The sequence below is a fragment of the Pogona vitticeps genome, chromosome 4 (genome assembly GCF_051106095.1).
Source record: "Pogona vitticeps strain Pit_001003342236 chromosome 4, PviZW2.1, whole genome shotgun sequence".
NCBI lineage: Eukaryota > Metazoa > Chordata > Lepidosauria > Squamata > Agamidae > Pogona > Pogona vitticeps.
The window spans coordinates 26,057,617-26,085,110 of NC_135786.1; the positions used below are offsets into that span (position 1 = coordinate 26,057,617).

The 27,494-nt window shown below is 41.3% G+C and overlaps 1 protein-coding gene across 3 annotated transcripts; it reads left to right on the top strand.

Annotated features, from left to right (window-relative positions):
* Window positions 1-27,106, top strand: DBNDD2 (dysbindin domain containing 2). 3 transcript variants are annotated; one of them, XM_020789275.3, is made up of 4 exons: window positions 1-180; window positions 16,786-16,941; window positions 17,164-17,310; window positions 26,508-27,106. In XM_020789275.3, exons 1-4 carry the CDS (start codon window positions 138-140, stop codon window positions 26,708-26,710), a joined length of 549 nt encoding a protein of 182 aa, XP_020644934.3. In that variant the 5' UTR covers window positions 1-137; the 3' UTR covers window positions 26,711-27,106. The 3 variants fall into 3 exon arrangements, with proteins under 3 accessions (XP_020644934.3, XP_078248718.1, XP_078248717.1); XM_078392592.1 differs by lacking the exon at window positions 1-180 and adding an exon at window positions 15,033-15,204; XM_078392591.1 differs by lacking the exon at window positions 1-180 and adding an exon at window positions 15,936-16,288.
* Window positions 27,107-27,494: the final 388 nt, after the last annotated feature.

A 27,494-nucleotide genomic window follows, 5' to 3' on the forward strand; every position in this document is an offset into this window, starting at 1 on the left:
CCTGAAGATGATGAGAAGCGCCCCGGGAGCTGAGGGAGCTCGGACGCGCCTCTGTGACCGGCTGTGATTGCGCCCCGGAGTGGCCCTTGGGACGGAGACCGACCGACCTCCCGCGCTTGGACTGTCGTCTGAAGGCGATGTCAGGACCCGAAGCGCACAGTCACAACCGGAGGCTGCCCTGTAAGTCCGTCCTTCGGCTTAGGCGGTGCGTGTATGTGTGTGTGTGTTGTGTTAGGAGCGTGAAGGGAGGCGGATTCTTCGGCACGGGAACAGGGAGAAGGCCAGGACTTTTCTCTTTTTACCTCTCTTCTCAACTATCAGTAGGCATTTCTGTGAAATGGGTCCAGCCTTCTGCACTGCTTGTCCGTGAGTGGAGACAGGCGATGTACACCATCAGCATAAGAGCAACGAACAAGGGCATGATTCTTACTCACTGCCATGATTTTTTTTCCTGAGCAGAGGACTTGCAGGATTAAACAGCACCTCAGTGCTGAGGACCCACCCTAGATTCCTTCCCATGCTTAGGGTTCAACTGTGTTAGTTTCCTTCCACGTATACAGGTGGAAAAAAGGTGTGTTTTTTAGTCCCAGAGAAGAGCAGCATTCAGAATGAAAACATCTTATCCTGGTTTGCTGCAGGAAGCACAGGCATATGGACTTGGTAAAATGGACATCAGTTCACCCTAAGTAGATGGAAGCTGCCCCTGGAACAGCTTAGAGGATTCACACCTCTTTGTAATGATCAACAGCTGGGAACTATCCCGAGCCATGGTCTTGTAATTATAGTCCCTCATTAGTATTGTGTTGTCATGCAGACAGCAGCCACAGCATTCCTTTCTTGAGCCAAGCGGAGCTGACTCACATGCCTGCATTGTCTCTTTTATTTCACACATTCAAACAGGATCTGTTTGGCAAAGCATTACTGTACTTGACAAAACACACCTGTCGGCTTTGGACTTTTGCACCTCCTCTGTTCTGTCCCCTCCTTGTTCGCATGCTGTACTTCAGCAAAGGTAGATCTGGGTGACTTTTCTCATTGACACTGATTGGCCTGTGAAGTCTTGCAGAGGCTTCGGTCTCTGTCCATACTGTGTTTATGGATAAAATGGATAGATTTGTTACTTTCTGACAATCATGGGCAGCGTCTAGGGCTGGCCCAGGGCATGTAGCTACCTAAGGCAAAGGATAAAATGGTACCTCAGAACCCATTTCATGCTTAGAAGCCGACTGAAGCAATATTTTAATATTTGGATGCTTGTGAGCACTCTCCGCCATAGCTGAAACAATAATGTAATGTAGAGGGCCCAAATCAGTCTCATGTGTTCTCTGTTTTATGAGAATGAACAAGGTGGGGCCCCAGAAAGAACAACTGGGCAAATTGTTGCCTGAGATCATTTGCTTCCTTTTGCCTAATGGTAGGGCTAACCTTAGCACCGTTTCTCCCTCTGCCTCCACTGTCACTATTACATTTGAAAATGCTTAGTTCCAGAAAAGGAGAAACTATAGCTCCAGTCGGGAGATGAAACTGGCATGTATATTTGGATTCATCTGGAACAAGATATAGATCCTTGTTCCCATTAGATCAGTCCTTGAATTCTGATGGGGGAAAGATAGAGAAGACCTTCATGAAACTCTCCAGGCCCACCTCCCATTTTAACCACACTCTCCTTTACAGCCAGAGCTAGTCAAAGGCATGTTGCTGCCTGAAGCAATGGGCAAGATGGTTCCTCCCTCTATTCTGTGCATAGTAGCAGAGAATACAGGCAAGTGAGCCGTACTTCATTACTGGCAATGGGATAGGATCCTCCATTACAGCCAAGGGGAGCAGGCTAATACTTGTAGGACTGACTGTATGACAAGCAATTGTGTCTTGCAAGAGAGAAGAATGGCAAGAGGATGAGTTTCATCTTCCGTCACTATTCGTTTATTTGCAGCCCGCTCTTCAGTTCTGATGTATTCACATGACTCCCCTACACAACACACTTTATACTTTGCCAATGCCCTGTTCCTTTGCCACAGAAGCCCCCAAACTGCCCTGATCCTTTCACACTCAATCATGCTGTCTTCGGCTCCCCAACTCCCAATGCATTCCACATGTATTTTGACCCTTAATATAGATATGAAAACCTGTTTTTTCTTTAAAAAGAAAATAGCTAAATATAGATGAAACCTTTTAAAAAGTGCTGTGTAATGAAATGCAAAGATGCATCAAACATTATGCCCAGCTGGGTCCTTATTCTATTCTGGTTGTTAGAGTGTCCATCATTGTTCAGCTCAGGTGAGCTAGAAACCCAGTTGAACTCTCTTCCTGTTCAGGCTGAGGGCCTTCTTCCAGAAGAATAGTCTGCAAACAGCACTTCAGTAGCAGCGCTTCTGAGGAATCCACTCCCTGTTTTGTTCTCTAGAGGAAAATAGCTGAGCCTGAAAGGGCTGCAGACACTTCTGCTGCTGCATGATGATGGTGGGAAGAGAGATTTTGGGAGCACCCCAGAAATCTCTTGGAATGGACTGGCTGAAAACTGGACTGCCAGAATTCATCAAAGACTCCCATAAAAATACTCTGCTGAGCCTTCCTGTGGGAGATGATACTGCAGCAAAAGCGTAAAATAATCCATACCACTTTGAGAGGAAGTCCAGAATGGGAAGGCAGGGAAGGAAAGAGGGAGGGAGGGAAGAGAGGCAGTGGTTTTGGCAGGGAGTTGAGAGAAAGAGCCTGGGGTGAGGAGGTGGTACCCCGTGACCCTTCTCTCTGTCACAAATTCATAATAAAACCTAGACTAGCCAATCTCCAAATCCCTGGAGTCTCAGAGCTAAAAATAACCCCCCTGTCCATGGCTCTCTCCCCAGCCGAGACTACATCATAAGACCCTGCTATTTACAGGGCTAGGAGTTGCTTTATATAGCATTGAGAGTAGGATAAAATCCATGAGTATATTAGTGAGGATGACAGGAGGACAAGAGGCTTTCGAAACACACCAAGGACAACAAACAGTGGCCGTGTCTATGTAATGTTTTGTCCACAGTGAGCAAAGTCATCATTCCTGCCTAGTTCAGCCAGAAGGACTGTTTTGCTACCATGAAGAATGTACTGTACAATGTGTGTGTGTGTGTGTGTGTGTGTGTGTTTTGAGAAGATGCTTCCTGAATCTTGCTGCTGTCTTAATGGTCTCTCACAGGCCACCAGAACAAATTTAATGTGGATTAAACCAATGGCTTAAAGACAGTGCTTAAATGACAGTGGGTGTCTGAGCTCAAGCTTGGATGCAACCACATCTTTTGAGGATGAATCCCTGTCACTTTAGCTCAAATGCATGATGGTAGATGGAGTGAGGGAAAAGGCAATCTGCATATGTTCAGAGGAACTGTTCTCTCCAGTTGCCCTAGAAATGCGGAACACTATAGGTTCACTAATGTTCATGCAGTAAATGCAGAACTTCCTGGTGAAATTCATGACGGGGGTTAATTAAGCTTAAGAAACTTAGTTATGAGTTGTTCCTTAAGTGATCATTTCTGGACTACATACGTCTTGGAATGCATTCTACTACTGTATATCTCTTTATAATAAGACATAGAATTATAGTATTGTTCTCTAATGTTATTTCATAATTGCTTCTTGTAATTATGGAATTTGCCACCAGATGCAGAATCTACTAAATTCTAGGAAGCTTAGTGTCACTGTTTTTCTTCCTCGGCTTTTTAAAGCACAATTCCAAGCTGCTGCAGTTTTAAAGATAAACTTGAAAGTGTTTGTTCATTGCCTTGGGCAATCTCAGAAGCCCAAAGTGGCCAGAGTAAGATTTCCTGCGGATATATATAGAGTCTTCAATGCCTAGCTTAGCTTTTTACACCTTCTCATGAGCAGCAGAAACAGAATAAATTATGTAAAATAAGAAATACGTGCAGATATGTACCACTTATATAATTCAGCTTTTCCTGGTACAGAATTTGCATATGGAAACCCAATTGCTTGTACAGAACTGTGGGCTTATCACTGTCACTTTTCTTGGAGGTTAATGGTTTTAAACACCGAGTTCAGTGTAACACAGCAGCTAAGAATATGAAAAGCCTAAATCTCACCTTAGCCATGTATTTGCATAGTGACCCTTATGCACATCATTGTCACTGAACCTCAATGACCATGTGCAATAGGAGGATAACAACTGTGGGGTTGTTCTAAAGATGAGGGTTCTTAGTGAAGTTCTTGGAGTAAAGTCTTTGGCATGGTATTCTCAAGATGTGTCCTATATTAATGTCATTGTCTAGAATAACAGTAGGCTAGGAATGATGGTTGTTGTAGCCCAACATGTCTGGTGAGTGTACATTTGGGGAAAGCGGCATTAGATGATTAGACCTACTGCTGTGGTCTGGAAGAATTATTGTCGATGTTGCTATTTGCACTGGTGCCTATAGGGAACCCCACCCCATTCCAAAAATCAAACACCAGCTTCAAATTTGAAGCTTTCTTTTTTATTTAAAAATAAACTGCCTATTAAATACAATGATATAGTATGGGTTGGCCTAACTTGGTATGAAAATACAGATCTATGTAATCTGTCAGAAGCAGAAAAGTTTGGGCTACCTGGGTCTGTAAAAACCTGGTCAGGTTGTTTATAGTTCTCCTGGGACATGGAGGAAGAAACAACAGAAACAGGAGGTTATTTAGGTAACGCTTCTTTGTGCAATGAATGGTTTAGAAGCTCAGATACCCAAGGAGCTGTCGCTTTTAGATTAGGAATATTGACTTCTTCTAACCTAAATATCTAAGTACTGGTTTGGTCAACATTTCTCCCTTGAATTGCAGGGGTCAGAGCGGCTTTGGTTATAGGTGGATAAAATAAATATTTTTAAAAATAAATATTCAATGAATACTGTGCTGCTGTTCGTCTTCAGGAAGTGGCCTAAGCAAGGTGGGTCATGGATATACCGAGGCCTCTGTTGGTGGTGGTGCTGTGGTCCTGAGTCTGATGACAAGCGGCCTGGCCGGCTTCTTCTCCTGGCATGGCAGCGCCACATGTCAGTCGGGGGGGATGCTGGGGCATGCTAGGAGGCTGACATGGGTCAGGGGAGGTCTCTCTTTCTCTCTCTGTGTTAATCAGCTGTTTATGCTTTGTAGCTATGATTTGGGGGCCAGAAGCATTATAAACAGATTTTGAACTACATGGGGTTCCAGTACCCCTAACCCCAGTTTTGTTGAAGAGAGAAGTGTATATGATGACGACACATAGTTTGTGGGCATGAACAGAATGCCTGCCAGCAGGGACACTAAATGAAATGTTGCAGCTAATTTACATGGCATAGTTAGTAGATGAAGCATCGTGTCAAAACAAAGACCCAGGGTCAATGTAGGTTTAAATGTAACTCCAGTTGAAGAAGTTCCACATTAGTCCTTTATACACTGTACCAACCAGAATTTATGCAATTTCTTTTACTTGTAGAAGCTAAGTAGGGTCAGGCCTGGTTATTACTTGGATGGCAGAGCACCAGGGAATACTACCAAGGATCACGAGGTAGAATTCAGAACAAGTCCTGTCTAAGATTTAGACAGCTGCTCCCAGTTAGTGATAACAAGACTGGGCTATATGAACCCATGGTCTGATTCAGTATGAGGCAGCTTCTTATGTTCCCTTTTGGACCTCCTATCTGACGGCTTCCCTTTCTCCCTCTGTGTGTGTCACTCTGTTTCTCTCTCCCATTTTTTCAACCATGAGAGTTAGAAACTTGGAGAGAATCTGAGGAAGCTAAAATCTGTCCACAGCATCTGGTTTTGCATGCATGTCATTTGTAAACAGTAAAGAGCATATGATGATCCAAAGAATTGTGGTGGCAACAATAAGGGGCCCCGGGAAATGGGTTTCCTTTGCGCACATGTAATCATTTTGTTTTTTATTGTGGCTGGTTGGGTGGCCCATGAACAATGGGTAAGAGAGCCAAATGTGGTTTGCTGCAGTTTCCCATTCATACTCAAAAAAATCTGCAGCCTTTGCAGTGCCCATAGAACTATATTACTGTTTTTATGTAATATTAGAATTGTATTAGAATTATATTACAAAGAATGTGGAAACTTACTCTTTCTTGCAGAAATCCCAGAATCCCCAGTTACACTGGCTGCGCAATTTTGGGAACTGAATTCACCAAAAATAACTTTTAAAGGCTTTACTCTTCTCCATATCTTGCAAATATGGTTGTCACTCTTCTTTAGTCCCCAGTGACCCATTAGAGTGATTTACCCTTTAAGCATCTTGGGAGCTTCCAAGGACTTTGAAGAGCCTTGCAATGAATAAAAGCCTCCCCCTCCCATCTTTTCTTGGATTTATGCCTACATTAACAAGCTTCCCCCCTTTGCCTCACTCTTTCATTCATGCTGCCTGTTGCACAGAGGGTGTTTGTATTCAGGACCCTGCAGGCCAAGGAAGAAATGACAAACGTCACCACTCCCTACGGAAATGCAACCAGATGATCCTGTCAAGGCCAAAATAGGGCATTGCTTACTAGTCTCAATGCATCCCAAAGAATCCGTTTGCCCTTCCCGCTTGAACTCTGAGGTTAATCCATTCTTCTGTTCCCCCCAGTACTTCTGTACAATTTCTCATCATTGTATTTGGTGCCAATTTCTTTCTGAGAGAAGGTAGAAAGAATTTCAGTGTTATAAAGATTCATATACGTACTGTATTCAGGACAGTTTTGTTTGGCTGTGATGGCTCAATAGCATCTCCTTGTTCAGAAGCAGTATGCCACTAGGTATTGGTTACTTTAGGGCAACAGTGGAGTGTATTTGTCTTTGAGTTACTTAAGGAGTTCCCAAAAGCATCGTTTGCTGCTACGGAAAAGACTAGCTGACCCAGATTGTATGTTATATCCTGTCGAGTTGGAACTGACTCATAGGAGGGATTTGAACCAAGGGCCAATGCTTCTAAATTCATGCTATCGGTCCCTGTGCCTCACATTGTCCTTTACAATCATTTCCTTTATATCCTTATAACAGTCTTAGTGGCTAAATTCCTCTTGTGTAGTTACAACAGGGTAACAGAAGTCACATAACTTTTGGAGGTGAATTGCTTCAAATTTATCATTATAAACATTATCTACTGCATACAGTGGTGCCCTGCTTGATGATTACCCCGCTCCACGATGAATCCGCTTTACGATGAGGTTTTCGCGATTGCTATTGCGATTGAAAAACGATGTTTAAATGGGGAAAATCCACTTTACGATGATCGGTTCCCTGCTTCGGGAACTGATTCTTCACTAAACAACAATTTTAAAACAGCTGATCGGCGGCTCTCAAAATGGCTCCCCGCTGTGTTTAGGACGGATTCCTCGCTTAACAGTCACCGGAAAATGGCCGCCCTATGGAGGATCTTCACTGCACGATGAGGTATTTTGCCCATTGGAATGCATTGAACCGGTTTTCAATTCATTTCAATGGGTTTTTTACTTTCGCTTGACGATGATTTTGTTCTTCAGCAATTTTGCTGGAACGGATTATTGTCGTCAAGCGAGGCACCACTGTATTGTGTGACTCAGCACACAACAGATAATGTTTACAGTGGTTTGTTAACTTGAGGCAATTTCACCTCCAGAAATTAAAAGAGTTGTATTACGCCAGCATAATCTACACAAGAGGATTTTGGACAATAAATCAGTTTTTCCCGCTTTACAGATGGAAAACCAAGAGGAAAGCAACTTGTATAACACAACCCACCAAATCCATGCATAGCTGACTCATGATCAGGGTAGATATACTCATCAAGTTTTTGGAAGGTATAAACTGCCCTTGAATCCCTGTGAAGTGAGATTTGAACCTCTGTGTTCATCTTTAGCTCTTTCATTGAACCTCACAGACCAGCATGCTGTCTGCTATAGTAGCCACAATGTCAACTCAAAATGAAACAAAACAAAACAAAAAACCCTCTAGTGATTCTGTCAGCAAATTTTCAACAGGAACACACTAGGAGAAAGAGGAAATTATTTTGCTCTTATTAGTAATAGCCAGATAACAAATTCCAGTCAGCAAGTTGAAACTGTGTAAGTCTTTCCTGGACTCTTATGGCAGCTAAAATATGAGTACATATTATTGAGGCATGTTTTCATGGATGCCATACCATTTAATCAGATGCAGGACAGGCAGGTAAACATCCAAGGCATTACAGGTATGGACCAGCAGTACATACACCAGAGTGCTGAAATGGGGATTTGGGCTCATGAGATTCTAATTCAGAGCTATGGCCTGCCAGACATTGATGAATGATCCATCAGTACTGGCCAGGCTGGCAGGAGCTGATGGGAACTGGAGCCTAGAACTTCTGGAGATCAAAGGTTCTCCTGTCCTAATTGTGGTAGAACCCAGTCATTTGAAACTGGAGTTGAGAACAGATTCAGAATTAAGCCACTGTGGTTTCGTACCATTGAATCAGAAGAAATGAGCCCTGGACTCACTCCTGCTCAGTCATAAAACTCACTAGATTAGCCTGGGCCAATAATGTCCTTCCACAAAAGGACCTACTTTACATGGCTGCTGTGAAAGCAAGGGGAGAATTATGCACCTCACTCCATTCTTAAATAAGAGTTTTGACATAATATGCAGGAGGAAGCAATGGTCCAAGACTATATGGTAGTTGGGCTTTACTACATTTAATTATTAAATAAAATATACTGTGAGTATCTCCAAACCAGCTAGGGGGTGCTTTCTCCTCCAATCCCAAATTTGCAAATTATTTTAACATAATTATTTTAACATAATTCATAAATTTAACACCTATACCCTCTGTTTTAGTGTGGGTGCTACTGTATGCATGTGAATTACGCTGCCATACCAGTATGCCATTGTGTAGGTTTCCTTTCCTGGAAAAATGCCTGAGGATGCTATTGGGTTATAGATGACCTTTTTGTTAACTCAGACATCCAAGATAATTTTATGCCCTTCTTCCCTTGCGAATAGGTGACGCAATGGTTCTCCAGCTTCTCTCTGTGTGTAAAATTGTTTGTGCACAGGATGAACAAAGGAATTCGGAGGAAATCCCCAGGCCAACTTTATTCATTCCTTGCCCTCCATATGCCGTTTCCCCGAAAATAAGACAGGGTCTTATATTAATTTTTGCTCCAAAAATGCATTGGGGCTTATTTTCAGGGATGTTTTATTTTGTTTTCATGTACAACAATCTACATTTATTCAAATACAGTCATGTCATCTTCTGGTTGCTGCACAATGGTGGAGGGCAGGGTTTCACTTAACTAGGGCTTATTTTTTTGGGATAGGGCTTATATTACGAGCATCTTGAAAAATCCTACTAGGGTTTATTTTCAGGTTAGGTCTTATTTTTGGGGAAACAGGGTACTTGCATTTAAGCACAGTCTTTGGTGTGTGAGCAGTGAGAGCCAGAAGATTTAGCAGGCTTTGGGGAGTCTGGTGCCCATTTGATGTTCTTGGAACCCAAGTGGCAGGCCAGCAGGCCTGTTGGGAGGTCTTCCGAGGGTAAGGGGGGTTGCGTTTACTCCAACTATGAATGTGCATGAGCCTGTTCTCCATTGGTTGATGCCATGGGAAAGAAAGAAACAGCAACAGGTATCTTCCCCCTTTAGCCTTTTGAACAGACTGTAGCGCACAAGGAGCAGTTCTGTGCAGGAATACAGAGCTGTCATTTGGAGGACATGCCATCCCAGTGAGGCAATCTTTGTACCCAGCAGCCCGAGTGTGAGACCATCCGTCACGCGGAGAAGGGGGAATGGTACGCTGTCTTCTTTTCTGCTCCGGTCTGCAGGGAGAAGATGGGTACATCTTGACCTCTTTGCCTCTCACCCAATCTGAGATAAATAGAAAAAATAGTAAACAAAATGAAAATGAAGGCGGGCAGGAGAAGGCAGACAGCACTGTCTCTGACCCTCACCGCAGTCATGCAGTGGTCAGCAGGACCAATCGCCAGCTGCTCAACTAACCCTCTGGGTATCTGCTCGTGTTACATAATGGCTGTTCAGTGCTTATGGCCAGCTGCCCAGATGGCTAATGAAATCTCATCAGGGGAATTTATCAGCAGGTTTGTTAATTTTCCCGGGGAATAAATCCTGACACATCTTTCCAATTCAGGTCGTAACATAAAGACATTTTGTGTGAGGAGTGGCATGTACTGACACACACAGTACCAATCGGTCCCAGTCTTCCTTTGTCTGGAGGCCTCCCCCTTTCTGTGGGCTGGCTTCCTGGTACATTCCCCCAGATCTGCCCTGAAAGAGACAGGAAAGAAGAGGAGGCTCATTGCAGTGGCCATGAACAGCACTGTGCAGTCTAGCACAATATTAGCCAATTATGGAATAAGACTGGGAATTATTTTCAGGAGCCACGATTTAGGCCAGTTGGAAGCTATGCCTTCTGAGCTGAATCCAAGACTCAAAATCTTGGATTCTGGTGGAAGGAAGACAGTCAGGTTGGCTTTGATTATTCAAATGGGAAAGAAGTGCACTCTTTACATGCTGAGAGGCAGTCTTTTTCATTACAGTGGCGCCTCGACTTACAAACTTAATTGGTTCCAGAACTCCAGTTGTAACTCTAAATGGTCGTAAGTCAAAGCACCATTTCCCATAGGAATGCATTGAAACGCAATTAATCCCTTCTGGCCGAAGGTGGGGGGGGGGAGAAAAGCAAGTGAAGCATGCAAGACCCATCGGAAATGCAAAGAAAGCAAAGCAAAAAGCAAGCGAAGCGTGCAAGACCCATCGGAAATGGGGGGAACCCAAATGCAACCAAATCCTGCAAGGCCCATCGGAAATGCGGGGGGGGGGGACTCAAAAGCAACCAAAACCCACAAGACCCATTGGAAATGGGGGAACCAAAAAGCAACCAACCGCCCAAGACCCATCAGAAATGGGGGGAAAAACACAACAAACAAACAACTCCCCAAAGACCCATTGGAAATGGGGGGGACTCCAAAAAGCAAGCAAACCCCCCAAGACCCATTAGAAATGAAAAACAAAAACAAAAAAACACACAACCCCCCAAGACCCATCACAGCAACGGAAACATAATCTCCCCATCCCCAGACCACACTGCAAAACCCAACCAGAATAGTTTTTAAAAAGCAGAAGGCGGCACCTTACCTTACCAGGCAGTCCGAAGCCTCCTCCGATCGCACTCACTCTAACCGTTGGGATAAAAGAGCTACAAAGAAGGAGCCTCTTCACCTACCAACGGTTAGCAATTTGAATTTCCTGCCGCTTTTTCCTGCTTTTTCTGTTCATAACTGGAAGTTCCGGCCACAAGTCGAAGCAAAATTTTGCAGCTGGAGCTGGTCGTAACTCGAAATGGTCATAAAATCAGGACGTTTGTAAGTTGAGGCACCACTGTATTTTAAGCTGAGCCCCGGCATTCGTAGTGGTTCTAGGTGGTTGTTCTATCTCAAATAAAGCTGTGCTGAGTAAAACCTAGCAGTGTTTGTTTTTTCCTGTCACAGTGGAACAGTTTCAACTGGGGGTTAGGAGAGCTACAACATTCCCTCTAATTTTCATCCCTGCTATGCAGGAGCCTCACCTGTTTCTGTGGCGGAGGGGTTTTTCATCCGAAACCCAGAAGTAAACAGGCATCAACATCGGGTACTGCTGCACACCGCCGATGGAGCTCTGCGCATGTGTGCACACATACACCTTAGAAGAAATTTAAGATGGCTATCTAGAAAACTTCAACTGTTACTTTTAAAAAGTAATTAGTTGCAATTGCAGGTCAGATCTGTTGGAAAAATTAGGTACCATTAAAGTTATGTTCAGAAGTAATGTTACTTTTTTGTTATTTAACTGCAATTAGTTATTTTTAATTGATTAAAAGACCATTGGAATACTCTGAGGAACTAACCCGTGGTTACAAAACACATAGTAGCCCCCATCACTATAAAAGTAATTAAAGCAGTTAAGTTAAACTGAAAAAGGAGTAAATTTATCTCTAGTTACGACACAACTGTAATGTTAACAATATACTACATATTGCTATGGCAAAAAGGAACAAATTACAAATAAATAATTACTTTTGTGTTTTACAAAGAGAAATCAACGCAAGATGGGCAACATCCAGTCCCCTTAATGATTCTTTGTCTTTGAGAGTCTATCCAATCCAAACTGAGTTTGAATAAAGAATGCCTTCAAAGAGATGACTGTCCTTTGTAGCTAGGTGCTGAGCTGCTTTTTGGGGATATGGTGGCATATACAGACCATAAATTAAACAAGATAAGTTTAAAATAATAGCTGTGGCGGAGTGGCAGGGTGGCTGTTGGGGTAATTAGACAGAGCAATTTTTAATCACCACATGGTGACATCTTTAGGAAAAAATAACACCATTCTCTTGGCAGTATGTTTAGCAGAAAATGTAGTAAGTTTCAATTTCAGAACTGAATATGGAATAGAATACTGGGGTTGCGGTATGTTTTTTAAAAAATCAAGTTTCGAGTCATTTTTCTTTCATGGATAGTACCAAGACTGATGATGCCTAGTGTGTTATTCAGTGAAACCACTGGAGAGGACTAAACCAACCTTTCAGCTCTCTAGTGGTTAGACTTCAGTGCTTTTATTGCACCTGTGTAAGAAAACACACACACAAAAAGACAGTCTTGTGGCACATTTAAAGACTCGGAGGTTTATTGTAGCACTCTGATTCATTTTCACTTGTTTCTCCTGCATGCACTGTCTTTTGTTGCAACAATTTTCAAGGAGGTAGAAGTGTGTTATTCTTCCTTCTCATTTATTTGTTTACTTGCTCGTTTGTTTGTTTGGCGTTTATACCGCCAATCTAGATGAGTGTACTCTGGGCGGTTTACAGTCCAAAAAAGCAATAAAATTAAAAACATCAATTAAAAAAAACTAAAACAAGCAAACATAATCCAAGATGGAAAAACCAGGGGAAGAAATTAAGTAATGTCAGGTGGGAAGGCCTGCCTGAAGAGCCAGGTCTTCAGTTTATTCTTAAAAACTCCCAGCAAGGGAGCTAGGCAGATCTCAGGGGGGAAGATGATCCAAAGGCAAGGGGCCATCGCTGAGAAGGCCCAGTTTCTAGTTGTCTTATATTATCTGTGGCAGCAGACTTGAGTTGTGTTTTTGTTTTGTTTTGTTTTTAATAGAGCCTGAAACAGACTCACACAACTTCTCTTCACAAATTCCCTCTGCTGATTCCCCATAGGTAGCAGAAATAGGCAATTTTGCAAAATCTGTGTACTTTATAAGTTGCAAAATAACACACCGCTTTTCTTGGGGAAGAATTTGTGATCCCTCAGCTCAGAATTACTTTTTTTTAGCAGAGGAGAATGTACTCAGCCAAGCACAACTATAGGACTCCTCCTCGTCTGTCTCTTATTATGTTGGTTAAAACCAAGAAAATAATCTGAAACATCCTGGTTGTGGGAAGTGAAGGGTTTGTCCTGTTTTTCTTAGTTTTGAAATAAAAAACTCAAGGGAGGTTCTCATGATAAGATGGCTTTGCAAAACCAAACCACCAGCTCCAGACCTTAGACTTGGAGGGACTAGTATCAGAGTACAGTAATCAAAATCATTGTGAGCAAGTTCTTCTCAACATTCATTTGCTGCTGTTTTAATTGTTTAGCACTTTCTGTGGGAATACGAGGCTAAGCAACTGGCTGGTCTAGCCTGTTAGTAATGGCTTCCAGCTATGATATAGTTTCAATTTTTCTAGAATTTCTTTTTTAAAAAAAACAACCCTAGCATTAAGAGGTAGGCAATAGACCCAACTTAATATTTTTAGATTGCAATTCTGTGTATGCTTTTTAGACCTATCCTAGATAGAAACCTTATGCCAGGTCAAATAATAACATTTGAAGTTTTCCCGCCTGTTCATTCATTTTAGTGAAAACATTTTATACAACTTCATTTTAAAAATCCCAAGAAAATTTATAATACAAACAAGATAACAATTAAACCAATTGCTAAACTAAAAAAAAAAGCAATGATAAAAAGATTTCAGTAAAAACATGAAAGCTTCCTCTTTTTTTTCCTTCTGTCTCTTCCGGAAGACGTCATGGTTATCTTGTCTCTGGATGTGGCAACTTCAAAGAATGATGTTGCATTCTGTTCATGTTAGTCTCCAAGATTTGTCAGCTAAAAATATATCCTTCTAGTGCTTTGCCCATTTATATCACCTTGAATGATCAGCTGTAGCAATCTGTAGTTTTCATTTCTCATTACATGACTGACAATCTTTATGATTTCTTGATCTTTCTCCACAATTGTTTCGAGGGCCAAAATTCTTGCACCCAGGATTGTCTTTTCCACAGGTCTGAGGCTTATCAGATCTACTTGTTTTTTACAAGAACTCTCAGATCCACCTAACAGGGCCAGGTTCCTCCCTATGCTGGAGGTACTGCATGACGGCACACTAGTGCCTTCTTACTAGTGTTAGCTCTTTAGGAAGTTGTGGTGGTGTGTGTGTGGAGAATTCTCTCTGTTTCTCCTCCTTGCTTAGTCCATTCTTCTTGTTCCATGTTATATTTGGAATTAAATTTTCAATCAGTTCTTTGATCCAGTGCCTCCTCACTTTTGCTGCCTCTATCCTCTTAGTATGGCTGCTGAGAATGATGTGTGTGCTGGCTGATGGACTTGTGTTAGTGCAAGCCCTGCCTGAATTTAGTGGCTTGATCTTGTAGAAGCATAGAATTTTGCAGCTGCAGATGTAGTCCCAAAGGTCCAAACCTTGACTAAGCAGTTAAAAGATACGGTAGCTGTTGCACAAATCTTCTGGGTGGCTTCTTAAAAAATGGAAGCTGAATACCTTGGTCCCAAAAGAGAGGCACTGCCTTGTCTTCTCCCTGTTTTTCCACAGTTGGCCACAGCATTCAACACTTGTTGCTATTTAGCAGAAGTTTCCCCTGAAGCAACAGGCGAGGCTGTTCACTGGAAGATGGAGACAATTAAAATTTTTAGTGTTTGTTTGGTTTCCTTGGTAATGACACTGCCTAGTTCAGCAATCACATTTTCCTTATACCAGTCTGACTGGACATTGCATCAACAACGACTAGAGCATCTGATGCTGGCTACTCCCTCTTCCTCTTCCTTACTTTGATCATTGGTTATAATAATGTTTTAATAACTGCAGAGCTAGAAGAGACCATGTGGACCATCAAGTCCAGCCCCACTCAAGGAGGTCTAGTGGGGCAATTGAACTTCCAACCTCTGGCTTCCCAGCCAGAGACCTAAGCCCACTGAGCTATAGATCCTTCAAAAGGTGGGGAAGAGGCCACTCCTACCTTCTTTCTGTTCAGAAGATGTTGTCCTTGTTATGCTTGTTGATGGAATTTGGTAATTTCCCTCTTATGCTCCCTTGTACTTTTGCATTATGGGAAGAACTAATGCTTTTCAATGTAGTCAGGAACCTTGTTATCTGTGTGCATGTTCAAGGGTGACTCTTTGTATGTGTCTGGGAACTGTGTGGGTGGATTTAGATACTGAAACTCTTGCATTAAAGACATTGGGAACAAGCAAATGTGGCAGTCTTTCCACTTTATCCAGAAGATAATCCAAGAGCTTTTCTTTTTCCAAGGGAGTTCCCTGTGATTTTATTCTGGTCAGTTTCCATCACCCATAGAGGTGGCAATGAAGTTATCAGATGTGACGTAAGAGTGAAGTACTTTTTGATGCAGCTTCTGTCAAGTGCAATTAGCTGAGAAGGCATCTGATCATGTAGTTTCATGCATCTTCACAAGCCAGGCAGAAGCTGAGCTGCAGGTTCCAGGCAGAACCCTTTAGATGATTTTAGCAACTTTGCAAATTCATTAAGGGACACTTTGCTAGATCTGAGCTGAGATAAAAAAAAACTTGCAGAGATTTGGAGTGGCAACCTTTCATTTAACTTTTAAGTATAGCATGATTAAGGTGCTTATTTGTCTTGTTTTGTTTTGCTTTGAGGAGACATGTGCAAATATCTAAATGCAAATATTAAAATGACCACGTCCGTTGTTTGTTTTCATTTCACGAGTTGATCAGCAGAAGCAGAACATGGAGGATTTCTTACTATGGGAGAGGAAGTTGAATCTCTCTGTTTCAGATTGAATAGAAGAACAGTAGATGTGAACGATGAAAATAGCAAGGCTGGGGACACTGGATATGAGTTCCAATCTACTAATGCATAGGATAGCTCAGTCTACAGTGCTCCTCTGCTTGACTGCTTTTCATGTTACTTGCTCAAGAGTGCATGAAATTCTGAGACAGGTGGTATAACAAACAGCCATCTAGACAAGCTGCCAGTTGTCATTTGAAAACTTATAAAGAGGGAGCTCAGAAGGATAGCAGAAGAGCCTGACACTTCTCGGGTTTGTATAATCTGTCTTGCCCCACCATTCTATAGTCAAGGCTTCTCAGCATGCTGCCTAGAGATGACTTTGGGAGGTGGGTGGGTTTAGTTCCAAAAAGTTACTTTTTCCAAACTCTTGTTATCGTTTGCGACTAGTATTGCTCCAATAGCCAGTGGTTGGGCTGGATACAAAGAATAGTGCCCCCCATCCCCAATGTCCAAGGAATGCTGTTTTTGATCTCTATCATCATCACATTTTCACCTCCGTTAAATTGGTTTTGGAGGGTTTCTTTTCAGAAACATGCTGATCAGAAAGGGACAATAGGGCAGGATAAATTCTTTAGTAAGCCATGATGAATAAAATTTCTTATCAAGCCATTTTCAACTTGTTCTCTAAAATACCACTCTCTGTACATGCTCTGGGAGTTTAGCCCTTTTGAAAGAGAATAGGGAGTATGCTGTCTGTTATGTCTTCTGTTTTACGACTCATCTCCTTTTCTCTGGTTCCTTTTGCAGCTGACATGGAAAATGGGCAGCGGGGACTAGATACGGAACAGCTGCAGCAACAGCAGCTCAAACTCCGCGAGAGGCAGAGGTTCTTTGAGGAGGTTTTCCAGCATGACGTAGACTTCTTCTTCCCAGTGTCCCATCTACAGATAGAACACAGGAGACGTAAGTGCCAATAAAGCTACTGTAGGCAGTGCATCAGATCATGAGAAAAGTCTGTCCCAACTACATGAGAAATCTCCACATTATTTACATATGACTAGGTTTTAGTGGGGAAGCTAATTGGTTAGGAAAGATGCAAGAATCCAGTTTTACAATGGTAGGTGTAAGTGTTTTTTCAAGTAGACTTAGGTAATGAATATTCATCATGCTGTGTGTGTTTCCCAGCTCCCTTAGGCAGCATTTCCTCTATGGAAGTGAATGTGGATATGTTGGAACAGATGGACATGATGGACCTCTCTGACCAAGACACTGTGGATGTGTTCCTTGGTTGCGGGACAGAGGACAACAACAATGTAGCCACTCTTTTGCCAGGTATGTGAGATTCTCCCTATTTTGAGAAAGCTGCACTTTAGATTACAACTCCCAGAATCCTGCAATCTGCATGGCCAGTAGCATCCGAGAGTAAATTGTCTGTGTCCTTTTGGGGATTAGAATATAGCTTTTCTGAGCTTTTCCATTATAGAGAAGAGAAGCTAGAAATCCAGTCTAGAGTTTGAAGCAGGTGAAGTGGGCTAACATAACTCTATCACAGACACTTATTTAATTGTTGCTTTTATACCTTGCTTTCTTGCTCCCTGCTTTATTGTTGCAACAGATCTATGAGATAGGTCAGGCTAAGAGACTGTGACTGGCCCATGACTCAGTGAGTTTCATGGCCAAATGGGGATTTGGCCCCACATCCCCTGGTGGTAGTCTTATATTCTTACCACTACAACCACACTGGCTCTCAGATATCAACTGGGGCGCAACAATGGAACACAGAGATTTGTGTTCCTGTGATTTCAGGACCACTTGTGGTGTGAAAGTGGGGACATCTGCTATTTTGAGAGGTCATGAATATAGGGGGTGTTGCAGGGAGAGGCAGGTTATGTGATGTATCATGGAGCTACTGAATAGGGCCTTGGGACCTGACATAGGTTCAAATCCCCATTCAGCTATGAAACTAACATTGTCACAATCAGGTAACTCATATTGTCTCAGGCAGACCTCCGTAATGGGGTTGTTATGCTATTAAAACGCTAGGAAGGGAAGCATATTCACCACATTGTGCTCATTGGAAGAAAGTTGAAATATAAATGTAAAAATAAAACAATACTAATAAATTGACCAGATATTCTACCTGCATACAGATTTTTATTCCTGCAACATTGAGGGCTAAAAAGTGTACAGTATCTTCGGTTTATTACTGGAATATTGAATGGAGCAGATTTGGAAGGACAGACAGTCCTAGTTATAGGATTTATGGAGTTAATTCAGGCACCTAGAAACAGTTTGGGGCATTAGTCCTTCATACACTTGTATAACAGACAAAAAATAAAACCTTTCAGATCTTTCATACTTATTTGGGAAATAATGCTCGCTTGTATCTGCGTATTTTTACCTGCGTGAATGATGCATTTTACTTTGTGGTAAACAACGAAAACTCTCTTTTACTACGTATCAAGAAATTACAGCAATATCTGGCTCTAATGAAGACAGTCCATTTCCAGGCAAGCACCTTTGAAGTGAGATTACTGTCACCTCAGTGGAATGTGTAATTTTGGAATCAGCATCATTATTTGTATCTAGAGATGGGAGCTTCATATTTGTCTCCCAGGGGAGATGAATCTGAAGCTCACCACCACAGGCAGCCAGTCCGGTTGGACCCTCCTCCTCACGGAAGTAGCCTGGCTGACCAATTAGTAGCTGAGTAGGGAGGATTGTCATCCTGGCCCCTCACTGGATTAGTTAGCAGCGCAGGGAGGCAGAGGAGTGTCAGCCAGGCTACTTCCATGGTTGGCATGGTGCAAAGGATGATGGCTGTATATGCCACACCAGAAGCAGTAGGTGAACTCCCAGTTTTGTGGGGAGGGTCTAACCAGACTGGACACCTCTGGTGGGAGATCAATACAAAGCTGTAATTTTATTTCCAAGACATACTATCAAATGGCCAACAGAGAAGACTGTTACAACCTGTGTGCAAACTAACTAACTAACTAACTAACTAACTAACTAACTAACTAACTAACTAACTAACTAACTAACTAACTAACTAACTAACTAACTAACTAACTAACTAACTAACTAACTAACTAACTAACTAACTAACTAACTAACTAACTAAGTTTTGATTCCTAAATTCTTATCCCAAGCAGAAAAATCCAGAGGCTGGCTACATGGGCATTTAGCTTACTTTTGGGTCCACTGTAGAAACAGGTTGGTTCACTCTTGAAGATGGCAATCAGACATATTTGTTGAAATGAACCAGCTCATCTTATCCATACCTTTCTGAGCCCCCTATTTTTTTGTGTGGGTAGGATTGTGCTGCTCTGGTTTGGATAAGTACCATTGCTCTGAAACCGATCCCAAGTGAGACTTCCAGTTTGAATTTTCCAGTATATATATAATTCTTTCTTTGTCTCATGTTAAAAGACCAGTTCAGAAACTACCCACATTTGAATCCAGGGTGGTGGTTTCAGCTGCAAGCTGTTTCTTGACCAACCCTTTAAGAGAAGGCAAAGAAAAGATTTAAATTTTTTTATAACTGATGTAGTCCATCAGCACTAGTTCATACACAGTAAAAACAAAATCACTTCTGTCCCCTCTGAGGAGCAGAGGAAGTGATCAGTTTGCTAATATCCTGAAGTGGCTTGCTTATTATGCCACTTCATGATATTGCCAGGATAGATTTCCATGTGAATCAGAGGGCCTTTTTAGATCACTGTAACCAAGCTTCCAAAGCAGCCCACATTAGCTTGCTCCCTGCCGCTAATGTAGTTGCATTTCCAAACACCTCAAATCAATTTGTTTAAACCCCAAAAGCAGTCATTCAAAAGCCATCATATGATTGATGTTTGATGATTTAGGAAATTAGATTGTCATGGTTTGGCAGAATCACAGCATGCAAAATAAAGATACTACTCAAGATAAAATTTCTATTTATGATGCTATTGATAAAGATAACTGAAGAAGAGTTAAAGGACTAGCAAAATATGATTAATACATTTTGCAGTGGAGATAAGAAGTCAATAAGAGGAAATGGTTTAAATCTGAATAAGTTGTTAGGGTTGGGATTTCCCAATTTGAGGCTGTACTATATAGCCAATCAATTAAGACGTTTCCAGATATTATATTTCAGTCCAACAAATTAATTTGGTTGAAACTGGAAACACAAGAATTGCATTTGAACATTGTTAATTTTTTTTCCTATACAAGATTATAAAAAGATAGTAAAAATATAGAAAACACCTTCTTTAAAAACATGCTCTTAATTTGGAAAGAATATAAAAATATTTATTCCATCAGTTTTCTCCATAGCATCTGGTGACAGTGTTGGAGAAATTCCCAGGAAATCTAAAAAGATTGATTGAGAACTTACTAATAAAGAGACAAGTTATTAGAATAAAGTATTTGTTAGGGAAAATAAAGAAGAAATAAAAGAAGAGAAAGGTAAGATAAGATATCTTGGTATAATATTATTTAGCTAGAGGGGTTGACAAAAAATTGGGTAAAAATGGTAAATAGAGGGAATTTTAAATATATGAAGATATATAATAAAAGGAAAGAGAATGTGAAAACAAGATAGGGAAAGGGATAATAAGTAAGGTTTATAACATGATTGGAAGCAGAAGATTAGGAGTGCTGACTCAATTTGTTATGGAAATTTGATATGGGAGAAAAAAATAAGTACTAGTGCTTGGAAAAATATTTGGAACATTAGAATTCTGTACTCTATGTCAGTAAGGATAAAAGAACAGTTTTATAAGTTAGTTTGGAGATTGTACTGAACTCTAGTGAAATTAAGATGTGCTGGAGAGGGCGCCAGAAAGTAGATATGTATTTTCATATGTAGTGGGAATTGCTAGGAATTCGAAAAAAAGCATAACATTTCCAGTTAAATCCTCGGTATAGGGAAGTTCGGAATATAGCTGTTAATGATAAGCTACAAGTTAAGAGGGGAATAATAGGCAATAATTAATCTATAGAGATATGGGAAGAATTTATCGATTTAGTACTAATAACAGGGAAGGGTCAAGGCCCATTGGAAGTGTCAGTACAATTCTGGATGGGAGACGGGGCTGCACAAGGGTAAATGTTATAGGTTGCTACTCCTAAATAGTCCAGGACCAGGGGAGCACTGTGCATTTAGATTTTTGTTTATTGGACTTTTTACTTTCTCCATTTATAAATAAACATGTATTTAAAAATTCCATGCGCTAATTTATCTGTATGGAAACATATTATAATTTTGATAGAAATGCAGCATGTATCTGACTATATGTCTGAACAGACATATCCTGTTCAGTCTGCTGTTCTCAAATGCTGACTGTTCAAGAGCATCTTCAAGGTTCCTCTTCTTATGAGGGAGAGCACATGGAGACTGTTGCCTAGCAACTGTGTGCGTGACACAAGAGCCTGCTAGACAGTAGCACTTTCTTCATGCCACCCCTGATGCCAAGGTTGGGATTCATGGTTGCTTTTAAATAAAGTTTAATTGATGATGATGATGATGATGATGATGATGATGTTTACAACAGTTTAACATTGGGAAATGAATTCCTGTGAGTTAAGAAAACTCTGTAGGCACCCTGTTGTATATTGAGACTCAGCACGAGCAGTAAGGTCTACAGAGATTTCGTAACCTAGGGCAATTTGCCTGCAAGACTACACCATTTGCCTAACTGCACAACAGGATTTCAGCCATTCTAAGTCCTGTAGCAGTGCCTGAGACTTTCAGAAACAAATCAACAATTGCAGCAAGGAAAATGAGGCTCTAAAAGTGGCCCCTGAAGCATCTTCTGGTCTGTGAAAAATCTCTACTTACATACCTGCTTCTGTTGCAATCTGCAGCTGTGCCTTTATTAACTGAGGTTAGCAAGTGATGATGCTTAATTTAAATACTGTGAAGAACTTCAGTGCCTCATTTCACTCAGACACGGCTGCAGTTGAAAGCCAAGGAACAGGCTTTTCTTGCCAATAAGGTGCTTAATGGTTTTCTTCACTGAATAGTCATTGACCATGCTGGCAGATTATGGGAGCCCTTGTTGATGAAATGAAGTTTTCCAATTGCTGTGCCCTAATAAATGGCCTAGAGACATTTATCGAGTTGTAACAGCCATTTAATTTAGCAGGACATAGTAAAAGTTCCTTTCTTAGACAAATGCTGCTGTTTTTCTCAAATTTCCTTTCCTCGGGGGAGCACCTAAATTCCCAGCTAGGATGCCAGATGTGGAAGATAAAATAGAATTTTATATTTTTTTCTAGAAAAGTAAGATGCATAACATCACAGCTTGGAATAGTTCCTTTCTTGGATGACAGCTAAAGACATGTCCCTGACAGCACAGGAGTTTAACAACAACAGCAACAGCAACAGCAGCAACAACAACAACAAACAACAATAATAGGCACTTTAACTACTAAAATTTCATTAAAGTACTAGCACCTTTTGCCTGGTTTTGTGTGAGTGATTAGTGTATTTGTGTGAGCATTCCAGCATCCCTTTTATTTCTGTGAAGGCATTATTTTCTATGTGCTGTTTGCAGATAGGTCTACAAAACTGATTTCAGCTGCCTACAACCCAGCTAAGACCAGATCCTTTTTTGAAACTCAAACATTTATCCATATATTAGGATAGGATGAGACTTTATACATCATTAAGTCCCCATCAAATGGCTGATGGCTTCACTCATCGGCTAATCACACTGAAAGTCTTATATTTGAGCAAGACTTTGTGAAAATACTAACTGGATATTTTGTCTTGCATCTTTGTTTTTGCAAGGTGTAGAGACTTAATTCTTTTTTTTAAGGAAGACTTTGAGTCTAGGCCATCTCTGGTGGGTTGTGTAGAATCCAGATTGTGTAAAATCTGGACAATAGAGTAATAAAACAACCTCAATGAACTGCAGCCTAGAATCCACATGAAGCCCCTTGTGACCTGACACCCCCTTTTTAATGTAAAAGGACTCACACACCCTCTTGCAGGGAATGATGTGCTCCTTTTTGGAAGCTGCCCCCCCCCCCGGGGTGTACGTATTTTTTTTTTCAAAGTTAGCAGTTGTTTCTAGTTTTTTTTTAAAAGCCTTACGTTCAAAGCCTAAAATAAGGCACAGTTATTCTTTCTAAGTCATTTAGGAGAATGAAAGGTCCAGGTGTAATCCCTCTAGAGAGGGCATAAACAGCTCCCAGATCTCTGGAAGTTGCCTGCCCATTCTTCAAAAAAGGATAGTCTCCACTACCTTTTCTATCCCATTACTCTGTGACAGCAGGTAATTCTACTATAATGGAGTAGAAATATAGCTGCATACTGGGCAAACTGTGTGTATGGAGGCCAGGGAAGTGCAAAAGGGCTACCAGGAGTCCTGACTTTATGGAAACCCCACCCTCTGAAGTTACAGATAGTGGCTTTTTCCATGATAATATTCCTTCCACGGAAAGAACAATGCTTGATCCTGTAACAAGGAAGCATTAGAATTATTTGTAACTTGAAATGCAAATGAAATGAAACGAGCATCGTGGCATCAGATCAAGGTCTATTTTGAAAGCATAAAGGCATCAATTACCCCAGATGTCCAGTGTTACTGTTCATTTCATGGATGGTTTAAATCTGTACAGGTTGTAAGATTTGGGGTGTGTGTGTGTAAAAGTATAGGGCTGTTAGCTTTCTGCACTATCCTCTCCATCACAGATACTCTTAGGCTGGGAGGCTCTGGGCAGATCAAGCCTAACGGGAAAGTAAGAAAAGCCTGTTATTCTCCAGTGATTCAGCCAGAGGCTGATTCAAATACTTTACCAGCAGAGCCTCCCTGCATTCCAGTCAAACAGGCTCATTGATGAGATCTCCAAGCAGCATTATTTACAAGCCATGCTCAAAAGCTGCCTCTTGCCAAACATGGAGATGGAATGTGAAACACGTGGGTTTGTATAATGACAACAGCAGGGGTTCACGGAAGACCTCTTCTGGCCAGAACAGACTGGCAGACGGGTTTTTTTTCTTCATGGAAGAACTAAAGGCTCGCTAATTCATCCTGCCCCCATTCCTCAGGTCACTGTGTCACTCATGCAACGATGTCCTTTGCTAAAGATTCTTTAGCAGCCTGAGTCATAAGAATTATGTAGAACTAGGAAAGACTGCTGTTAAAAGATTGTTTAAATATATGAGCTCTGAGGTGCCATGTCCTGTGCCAAGACCACACAAATTCTTATCAGAAAGGAATGTAGAAATATAGCAAAATTCCAGTTTATATTGTATAATTCACCATGCCTTTGAAATTCAAGTTTTCAAATACTTTGCTTAACATTTTGGCAAGGTTAGTGGAAGAACAGAACAAAAGAGTGGAGACGTAAATTGCAAGTAGTTTGGCTGATGGAGAGCTTAATAACTCAGGATAAGAATTTCAGCAAGAAACGCAAAACAAAATCAGAAAAGTCTAGCTGCTCTATTTTAATGTAAACTTTTTGTGAAACATGTCCATTTAATTAGACATAAGAGTTAGAATACAGAGACTACATGGTAAAACATTCATGTAAGGCTCTAAGATAAAGGGACAGTGCTGTTTCGTTGTATTTCACACCCAGAAGCCTAGTTCTGTAAACAACAATGGTTAAAGGAAACAACAGAGGAACATGTGATAATACTGTGATAGACTTTGCTTTTGATCGTTGTTCTGAAAGGGTAGGTCTGGTTAGTTGGGAAGGAAAATAACAGTAGATGACAACATTATTACATTTGGGAATTGCTTAAGAAATCTTAGTATTTAATCTGTTGAGATGAGGTTCCAGCATGTGTATACATTTTGGCTGTTTTCTTCTGGATTCTTACTTTGTAGTTTTTCTTATGTTAAAAAATATGACTTATGATATGAAAAATTATTTCTCTGGGCCACCAGAATTCTACAGTTAGTGTGGCAGTTAACATACCACTAAAGTGGTAGGTGTAAAAAGCAAGTGTTTCCATTTCTGTTAAGCAGAGGTAGGAGCAGTAAGAAGTTGTGGAAAAGAATATAGATTCTGAATCATTGGTTGCCCTAACACTTTAATGTTTCTTCCAAATATTTGCAATTTTTCCTCTACATCATAAATGGCAAAATATGTTTTGTTTTGTTTTCTTTTTGAGCTTCTTATAGAGACCTTGGTTTTGTATCAGAGATGAGATTGTATGTTTATGCAACAACGTGTGCAAAAGAGTAGACTCCCTAACTAAAAATGTGTAGATTCTAACAACAGTACTATAGTATTCCCCCTCTTTTTACATCTTCCAATTCTACACCTAAAATTTCCACAATGCGAACAGAACAGTCAATGTGCTGGACAAGGCACTTCCATAAATCTGACATGTCACTAATGGTTGTGCTGTCATGTGATGAAGAACAGCCTCCAAGTTCTTGGGACTGGAGGATCTGTAAAGTGTGGAGAGAACACAGAGGCACTCGCAGGGCTGCTTCAGTGCTTACGTTTTGCTGTTTACATTTGAAAAAGACTGAGCATGGTAACAGACAGCAAATGTCTACAAATGTTATTTTTATAATACTTTAAATTAGGTCAGGAGGAGTGAGACACATGTACAGACTCTACTTCCGGCAAAAGGTGCCAGAAGACTGTTTTTTTCATTCTGCATTGCTTTTGTTATACAGTACTGTATGTACTTTTCAACTCTAACAAAGATTTATCCAGAGAAACAGAAGGTAGTATGTCCCACCTGCATTGTAAGATTTACGGCTGGAGAAAGCAAATTCTGGCCCTTCAGGGGTTGGGCATAGCCTGCATAGACACTGATAAAGAACAGTGAAAATTGAAACAGTGAAAGGCCCACAGGTTGCACACCACGGCTTTACAAAATGGTTGCAAAAAGCAATGGTCTCAGTTCTTGCAGCTGCATAGCCTGTGCTGTGTATAGAGGTCGTTTGAATGGCCCTTGAGATATGCAGATATGTGATGCATTATCCTAAGTAGCCTTTCCCAATCAAGTGCTCACCAATATTTTCAACTGCCTAGCATCCCCAGGCAGTGTTGCCCAATGGTCAGGAATTCTGGGAGTTGTAGCCCCCAAATGCCTGGAGGGCATCAGTTTGGAGAAGGCTGCCTCAGAATGTACCACAGAATCCTCTGCAATCTGTTTATGGCAGATGGATTGATCAAGAGGGAAAGGGTTCCTGGTTGAAAATCCTGTGTCCTAAAACATTGACATAAGTGTGGGCTTTTTTTTTGCTGAGCGCACATTGCCTTTGCAAGTGATTTGTGTGGGTTCGGTTTTGCAATGGAATAAGGATAGTATGTGTTTCTGCAATTCTACTATTCTTTGTGCTGCAGCAATAAAAAACAGGCGTGCAGATCTGGGGCATTTTGGGAGGGGCTTTAATTTTATTTTGCTCATGCTGCCCAATAAATTATGGGAGTTGTAGTCAAAAATAAAGCCTCTCTACCCCTCTAATTAAGAGGATGGAATCATCCAGTCAAGGGGAAGGAAGAAAAATGCCTGCAACCTCATCAGTTTGATGGTTCTCTTTTTGTTTTTGTTTTGTCTCCTTGGTCAGATGCCAACCACTACCAGGAGGAAATTTCACTGCAAGTGCCCAACACAGCTGAGACCAAATCCCGGATCTCATCCACATCCTCTGCTTCTACGGACCTGAACAGCCTCGACACCAGTGAGGAAGGGGCTGAGACCCCTGTGGTGCAATCGGATGAGGAGGAGCTTCAGCAAGAGAGTCCTGAAGAACAGGAGACCAAGAGCTAGCTCTCGAGGGATGGAGGGGATTTGGCCAAGTTCTCTGCATCCACCCCACTGCATGGAACCCACCAGCCCAAGATGGTGAAGGAATAAGCCGGACTGACTTTTTGACTCCCATTGAGTAAACCCCATCAAGGCTCTCTATGTCTCAGTTGTTGTAATTGGGAGGGTTTCCTCCCCTTGCAGAATGGAGAAGGCAACAAGCAGAGGAAAAATGGGGGTGAGGCAAGGGAACTGTAAAATATATCTCACTCATAAAAATTGTAACTCGCCAGGCTTTCATGGCTAACACTCCTGCTTCCATCACCCTGACTACTCAGTTCACTGTGAGCCCCAACACACACACACACACAACAAATGTTTAGCTGTAACATAACAAAATTATATTCGTTTCTGAAACAAGCAACTGGGATACTGTGTATTATTGGGAAAAGATCAGCAGGGCCTCCTGCGTGGTAAGCATGAAGAACTGATGGCTGAATTATACCAAAGCATGATGAGAAGCACTGGAGTGAAACAGTGGGGGAGAGGCAGAATTTTCAGTTTGCTTTTATCTTTAGCTGATGTTATATTATCTCACATTGCAAGTGTGCAGCACATGTGCTGAGAAGGTAAGAAGCCTAAATATGATTTAACAAAGAGGGGAAGGTGGACCTTAAGCAACAACAACAACAAGTCTAGTTAGAATAGACTTGTATACCTTCACAATGTTGAAAACAACCCATAACTGTCATAGCTGGTGCCCTATCAGGAGCCTTAAAAACTAGTATGATATAGAGGTTAGAGACCT

Excerpts from the sequence above, each read along its gene's own strand:
- DBNDD2 (XM_020789275.3), top strand. The coding sequence starts at position 138 with ATGTCAGGACCCGAAGCGCACAGTCACAACCGGAGGCTGCCCT. Across the intron at positions 181-16,785 it reads TCACAACCGGAGGCTGCCCT|CTGACATGGAAAATGGGCAG; the intron begins GTAAGTCCGTCC and ends TTCCTTTTGCAG. Across the intron at positions 17,311-26,507 it reads TGTAGCCACTCTTTTGCCAG|ATGCCAACCACTACCAGGAG; the intron begins GTATGTGAGATT and ends CTCCTTGGTCAG.